This window comes from Carassius auratus, chromosome 13 (assembly GCF_003368295.1).
Source record: "Carassius auratus strain Wakin chromosome 13, ASM336829v1, whole genome shotgun sequence".
In the NCBI taxonomy this organism is placed as follows: domain Eukaryota; kingdom Metazoa; phylum Chordata; class Actinopteri; order Cypriniformes; family Cyprinidae; genus Carassius; species Carassius auratus.
In genome coordinates, this window is record NC_039255.1 from 7,206,603 (window position 1) to 7,213,895 (window position 7,293).

At 38.9% G+C, this 7,293-nt stretch overlaps 1 protein-coding gene across 3 annotated transcripts; it reads left to right on the forward strand.

Moving 5' to 3' along the window:
* Window positions 1-8: 8 nt before the first annotated feature.
* On the forward strand, window positions 9-3,910 carry LOC113112487 (synaptojanin-2-binding protein-like). Of its 3 annotated transcripts, none has more exons than XM_026278110.1 (5): window positions 9-218; window positions 1,769-1,867; window positions 1,947-2,083; window positions 2,682-2,777; window positions 2,873-3,910. In XM_026278110.1, the coding sequence occupies exons 1-5, from the start codon at window positions 155-157 to the stop codon at window positions 3,038-3,040; spliced, it is 564 nt and encodes a 187-aa protein (XP_026133895.1). In that variant the 5' UTR covers window positions 9-154; the 3' UTR covers window positions 3,041-3,910. The 3 variants fall into 3 exon arrangements, with proteins under 3 accessions (XP_026133895.1, XP_026133896.1, XP_026133897.1); XM_026278112.1 differs by having other exon boundaries at window positions 86-218; window positions 1,769-1,871; XM_026278111.1 differs by lacking the exon at window positions 1,769-1,867 and having other exon boundaries at window positions 23-218.
* Window positions 3,911-7,293: the final 3,383 nt, after the last annotated feature.

Below are 7,293 nucleotides of genomic sequence, written 5' to 3' on the forward strand. Positions count from 1 at the left end.
GCAGTGCACTGTGAAAGTGTTCTGGTGGTGTCCGTTAGGGGGCGCTGGTGAGTACGTACGTATCCCGGCAGCATTAGAGGAAGCAGGCGGGGTTCCGCACGCTTTAGGAGGGTTTGAGCTGCTCGGGAATAAAAAGTGAAACTTTTCCGACATCATGAACGGTTCCTCACACAGCGCGCCGAGTGTTGTAGAAATGACGCTGAAAAGAGGCCCGGCTGGTAAGTTTGGCTCTCTCTTCGAGTCCTCCTTCACTGTTGGAGCTGTTGAAGCGGTTCCGCCCGGCGGTTCGGTGCTGCTGGTTCGGCCCGCTCCCGAAAGAAATGCTGACAAAACTGGCGGAGTGAACCCGAACAGATAATCCGGACCCGAATGTGTTCTGCAGACGATCATATCGGGTTTATTAAGAGACGTTTGTGTTGTTATGAAAGCGAAAGTTAAGTTTAGATCATAACTAGCACAATACGCAATAAGCATGATAATGGACCTACATGTACCAACAGACACATTCAATTTGGTTGTTGATGAAGTTTTTCCCCAATGGTGGTCTGGTTCCGATCCATTAGTTCAGTTTCCGAGGGCTGACAGTCTCCACTTGTTGTTGGCTTTGATTAGACTGTTATATAATGCGTTGGTGTGTGTGACCTCTGCGAGGGCATGGACTGGACCGCTCTGAGTGCCCTGGACTTTGACTTGTGATTAAATAAAACGATAGCAGAGACATTATATACCATCAGGGTCAAATTAATTTAATTAATCCTAGACCTGCCACTATAGAGAATCAAATTCTCAGTCTTGGAAAGAAAATATCCTGTTTTGGATCCCGATAAATGAGTTGATATTTAGCCCCCTGTACTGACATAATATATAACACATTATCTTACTATAAAGCCATATCAGATGCAAAACTGTCCAAAAGTGTGCTGTGAGGCAGGACTGCTTAATTTAGATTATGATACTTTTTTTTAAAATACCAGACTTTGTTGTCTTACCTAACATATTTTTTTATTTATCTTTAATAAATTACATTTTAAATTTGGCATGCTGTACTTTATTTAGTTAAAAATACATATTATATAATGTTATTATGAAGGATCCATGCATGTTTAATCAGAATGTCATAATTGGTTATTCTGGTGAAAATGACAGATATAAGGTTACCCACTGCATAATGTCAAACAATTTTTGGTTACTAATTAAAGGAATATTTAACAAAAAAAAAAAAAAAAAAAAATTTTGCTGAAATGTTACTCAACTTTGGGGCATCCAAGATGTAGATGAGTTGGTTTCTCCATCAGAACAGATTTGGAGAAATGTAGCATTACATCACTTGCTGTCGCATTGGATGGAGCAGTCAATGGGTGCCGTCAGAATGAAAGTCCAAACAGCTGATAAAAACATCACATTCACAATAATCCACGCAAAAGCCATGTGTTTGTAAACAATTCCATCATTAAGGTGTTTTAACTTTAAACCATCACTTCTGGCCAAAAAAAATTCTCTCCTGATTCATTACTGCTTAATTGGAGAAAACAATATTATGGATAGAGGATTTATATTTTAGTTACATCTTGGATGACTTGGGGTGTATAATTTTTCATCAGATTTTCATTATTTGGTGAATGATTCCTCTGATATTACTTAAATATGCGTTATATGTTAAATTGTAAATCATAGCCTTTATGGAAGATATGAAGTGTTTTGTAATGCAAGGATTGCATTTGGCAGTGATATTTTCCATGTGTCTCGTTTCTGTGTTTGTTTTAAAAAGAGAAAGAGACCCTTCTGTCTGAAGAAGTGACATCTGGCTGGGATCATGTCTGTTTCTTCTCCCTTCCCCATTTCTCCAGAAATCACATTAAGGCCTTCAGAACGTATTTCAGGTTCAGTGTAATGATGTAAGTGGTTCAAACATGTGCTGTGTGTAACATCCTCTCTGTCTCTGACAGGTCTGGGGTTTAATATAGTGGGTGGAGTTGACCAGCAGTATATTACGAATGACAGTGGAATCTATGTGGCAAGAATTAAAGAAGATGGAGCGGCTGCACTGGATGGACGCCTGCAGGAGGGTGACAAAATTATTGCGGTAAAACCACTGTAATTTACTGTACATTGTTGACAAATCATACTTTACTAACACTTAATGCTTGACTATCACTATACTTACTCAATAATGCCACTTCACTGTACAACAGCGCAACTGTACATGAGTGATTTATTTTAAAATCAATGCTCGCTGTAATCCTGCAGATCACCTTACTCCGCTTTAATGCAAATCCTTAGAATAATGATGCTACAGCATTCCACTTTTTTTTTTTTTGTGTTACCAGAACAAAAGTGAATATATTTTTTATCTTTTTAGCAGCTATTACTTGTTACAGGTTTGCTGCTCAATAAATATTTATTATTATTATTATTATTATTATTTATATGAAAACAGTTGTGCTGCTTGATGTTTGCATGAAAACCATGATACTTTTTTTCAGGATTCTTTGATGAATAGGCCTATTATTATGTTTCAATTTTGATAATCTGGATGAATCCCTGCTAACAAAAAAAAAAACTTACCACCCCAAACTTTTGAACGAAATAGTGTATATAGAAAATATTAAGGAAAATGATATGTCCCCTTTAAACTGAATAATGTATATTGGATTGTTGTGTGTGTGTGTGTGTGTGTGTAGATAAATGGACAGAATTTGGACAATCTGTCTCACGGTGCAGCAGTGGAGCTGTTTCGGTCTGCAGGAGAGGAAGTGCATCTTCGAGTACAGCAGGGAGTAAGTACTGCTGGCTATGGCCATCATGATGTTGATGACGTCTCTGAGAATTGGCAGTAAATTAATCAGCTTCACTGACACGTGTTTGTCTACAGCTAAACCTGCAGAACGGCCCCACCAGCTCTCGTGCCGATGGAGAATCTTCATCTGCTTTCGGCACATGGACAATGTATACTGTAGTCACCCTGGCAGTAATAGCAGCAGGTTTCATGGCTTACAAACGCCTACGCTTACATCCCCGGGCGTCCCGAGGCCCATTTTAACCCATTACATGATTAAATGACATTTTACAGACTTCATTTTTTTTTTTTTTTGGACAGTTTCTGCTGAAGGCCCAGACATTAACAGGGATTGAAAATGGAAACCAGTTAATGTTAGCAGAACTTGCAGATTTTCTTTAATTGTTTAGATCATGATATGACCACACACTTATAGCTGTAATAGGTTTTCACAGTTCATTTGGTGATCGTCATTGGCGCTTAAACAGAATACCCAGCATGCCTGATGACATTGCAGGGTGGAATAAGGGAACTGGGATGATGAGCACGGCGTTTGGATCAACAGCATCAGAAATTTCTGGACTAGACAGAGGGACCACAGGCAGGAGACAGAGGCTGAGGTGGAACTGTGTTTCTGGGCAGAAGATGGGCCCACAGAGGAATGATTTTTCTGGCTTGCCAAAATGCTGGAACGAGCCCAAGGTGTGCCATTAGATTATTTGAGGTCTTCTCAGGTACCTGCTTGTGCAAGGGTATGTTTGAAAGCATGCATGATGTGAATGGAGTCAGCTTTTTCTTTTTTAATACTTTAATTTCTCACTCCATATATGCAGGATGCGTTGCAGCGTTAGTGATGGGGGAGGTAAAGATGTTTAAACTGTTTATTTGCCATCATGGCTTTGCCTTGTATTTGGTTTTCCTCCCTCGGGGGAATAAACACAATCAGAATGAAAATGATATATTGTTGATATTGTATATGGCTTGTGTTTCTGGAATAGTCTTGTCTCGTACACTAATATTTCTCTGCACCTCTCTCAACTCGTGCCTTGCCACATTGAGCTGCAGGTCTCAGTGCTGCTCCCTGTCTGCAGTCTTTCTGTTTCTGACTGTATTATCTGTTCTGAAACTGACAAATGTGTTTGTGTTGTCAGTTCTTTTGCAGGTCTGGGTGGATGAAACCCTATGTAAAGTCTTCATGAAATGCTCCTTCATGCTTCACAGTTAGAATAATGTTATTCATTCATATGCATCATGCATTGAATAAATAATTGGTTTGAAAAAAAAAACAGGTTTATGTTTGTTTGCTTCTCAGTGTTTGAAATGGTTTAAAATTGTGTTGACTTTATGTACTTATGAGTGCATTTCTTTACATCAAGTTGGATAATTTAAAAGGAATGAACATTAGAGTGTTTATAAACATTTACATTAACATTTACTTGAATTAATAAAAGCTATTAAAATGAATTGGTTTTGTGGAAGGGCATGTTGACCTTTGGCCACAGGCAAAGGTTAGTAATGATAAAAACATTACACATCACAGTCCTACCCAAAAGAAGCTGCATAAGTGTCTTTACTGCCTCCTTCGGGATTTTACATAAATTCTGATTTCCTGTGATGACACTGTCAGAGCATACAGGTGCTGGTCATATAATTAGAATAGCATCAAAAAGTTGATTTCACTAATTCCATTAAAAAAATCTAACTTGTAGATTATATTAATTCATTATACACAGACTGATATATTTGAAATGTTTTTTTCTTTTGATTTTGATGATTATGACTGACAACTAAAGAAAATCCAAAATTCAATATCTCAGAAAATTATAATATTGTGAAAAGTTCAATACTGAAGACACCTGGTGCCAAACTCTTATCAGCTAATTAACTCAAAACCTCTGCAAAGGCCTTTAAATGGTCTCTCAGTCTAGTTCTGTAGGCTATACAATCGTGTGGAAGACTGCTGACTTGACAGTTGTCCAAAAGACGATCATTGACACATAAGGTCATTGCAAAACAGGCTGGCTGTTCACAGAGCTCTGTGTCCAAGCACATTAATAGAGAGGCGAAGGAAAGGAAAAGATGTGGTAGAAAAAAAGTGTACAAGCAACAGGGATAACCGCACCCTGGAGAGAATTGTGAAACAAAACCCATTCAAAAATGTGAGGGAGATTCACAAAGAGTGGACTGCAGCTGGAGTAAGCGCTTCAAGAACCACTATGGACAGACATATGCAAGACATGGGTTTTAGCTGTCACATTCCTTGTGTCAAGCCACTCTTGAACAACAGACAGCGTCAGAAGCATCTCGTCTGGACTAAAGACAAAAAGGACTGGACTGCTGCTGAGTGGTCCAAAGTTAGGTTCTCTGATGAAAATAAATTTAGCATTTCCTTTGGAAATCAGGGTCCCAGAGTCTGGAGGAAGAGAGGAGAGGCACACAATCCATGTTGCTTGAGGTCCAGTGTAAAGTTTCCACAGTCAGTGATGGTTTGGGGTGCCATGCCATCTGCTGGTGTTGGTCCACTGTGTTTTCTGAGATCCAAGGTCAACGCAGCCGTATACCAGGAAGTTTTAGAGCACTTCATGCTTCCTGCTGCTGACCAACTTTATGGAGATGCAGATTTCATTTTCCAACAGGACTTGGCACCTGCACTCAGTGCCAAAGTTACCAGTACCTGGTTTAAGGACCATGGTATCCCTGTTCTTCATTGGTCAGCAAACTCGCCTGACCTTAACCCCATAGAAAATCTATGGGGTATTGAGAAGAGGAAGATGCGATATTCCAGACCCAACAATGCAGAAGAGCTGAAGGCCACTATCAGAGCAACCTGGGCTCTCATAACACCTGAGCAGTGCCACAGACTGATCAACTCCATGCCATGCTGCATTGCTGCAGTAATTCAGGCAAAAGGAGTCCCAACTAAGTATTGAGTGCTGTACATGCTCATAATTTTCATGTTCATACTTTTCAGTTGACCGAGATTTCTAAAAATCCTTTCTTTGTATTTGTCTTAAGTAATATTCACATTTTCTGAGATCCTGAATTTAGGATTTTCCTTAGTTGTCATAATCATCAAAATTTAAATAAATAAACATTAGAAATATATCAGTCTGTGTGTAATGAATGAATATAATATACAAGTTTCCCTTTTTGAATGGAATTAGTGAGATCAACTTTTTTATGTTATTCTAATTATATGGCCAGCATCTGTATATACAGGGTATTAAAATAAAAATATAAAAGAATATAAAATATACACTCACCTGCCACTTTATTATGTACACCTGTACAACTACTTGTTAATGCAAATATCTAATCAGCCAATCACTTTGCAGCAACTCAATGCATTTAGGCCATATGGTCAGGATGATCCGCTAAAGTTCAAAATTGGCATCTGAATGGAGATTTTTTTTTTATTTAACTGACTTTGAACATGGCATGGTTTTTGGTGCCAGACAGGGATGGTCTGAGTATTTCAGATGCCGATCTTTCACACACAACCATCTCCAGGGTTTACAGGGAATGGTCAGTGAGCAACAGTTCTGTGGGTGAAAATGCCTTGTCATTGCCAGAGGTCAGAGCTAATAGAAAGGCAACAGTAACTCAAATAATCATTAATTTTTCATTAATCATTCACAGATATGTAGAAGAGCATCTCTCTGAATACACAGCATGTCAAACCTTAAAGCAGATGTGAAACAGGCCACCTGAGTCAGCTAAGAACAGGAAGCTGAGGCCACAATTGTTTGGTGTTATAACAACATGAAGCATGGATCATTCCTTCCATAAATATATGCCACCATAAACATGACTATGACACTCATGACATATTCTTTTGTTAGAAATGGATGAAATGCAGAGAATTTTCTGTATCTGGGTCCCATTCAGATGATTGACTCAGGATAACATGCTGTCTGTGTGAGTGGAAGGACTGCTGCTGTCTCTCTGTCTAAATGGATAGGCCGCTGTCTGCTGTCGGAGAGCGGAAGCAGATGCTTTTGACAAATGAGTTCTGCTACGTGCATGTTTGTGTGTGTGTGTGTGTCTATGTCAGTGTGTGTATTAGTCCTCCTCATCAGAAATCAATACACTCAAAGGCAGCAGTGGCTGAATGTTCTTTTAAGTAGGAGAGAGAGACAAAAGAGAATGATAATGCAGAGCTTCCTCTGGAGACTTATATTACATTACACCACATGGCTGAAACAGAAAGAGTGGTGGCATCAGCATGATTAAACATATGGCTATTTACAATAAACCTTCAGGCTATTTAGGGCATTTAAAACCAAAGTTGTGGATTTAGTATGGACTTTACCATTTTGAGTTAAGGAATTATAATAAATGCTCTGTGAGTCGCTTTGGACAATCAGCACAAATGACAGCTAAAGACTCTGCTCTAATAATAATGTCTAGCACACTCCTGAATGCACTTACTGTACTCTAGATAAGATTTCTGCTGACAATTTATGAGAAATGTTATGTCGATTCAAAACGGAAACACTGTACTACGTAACAGTGCA

Coding starts and splice junctions, on each gene's coding strand:
- LOC113112487 (XM_026278110.1), top strand. CDS start 155: ATGAACGGTTCCTCACACAGCGCGCCGAGTGTTGTAGAAATGACGCTG. Junction 219..1,768: donor GCTGAAAAGAGGCCCGGCTG/GTAAGTTTGGCT, acceptor TGTTTTAAAAAG/AGAAAGAGACCCTTCTGTCT. Junction 2,084..2,681: donor AGGGTGACAAAATTATTGCG/GTAAAACCACTG, acceptor GTGTGTGTGTAG/ATAAATGGACAGAATTTGGA.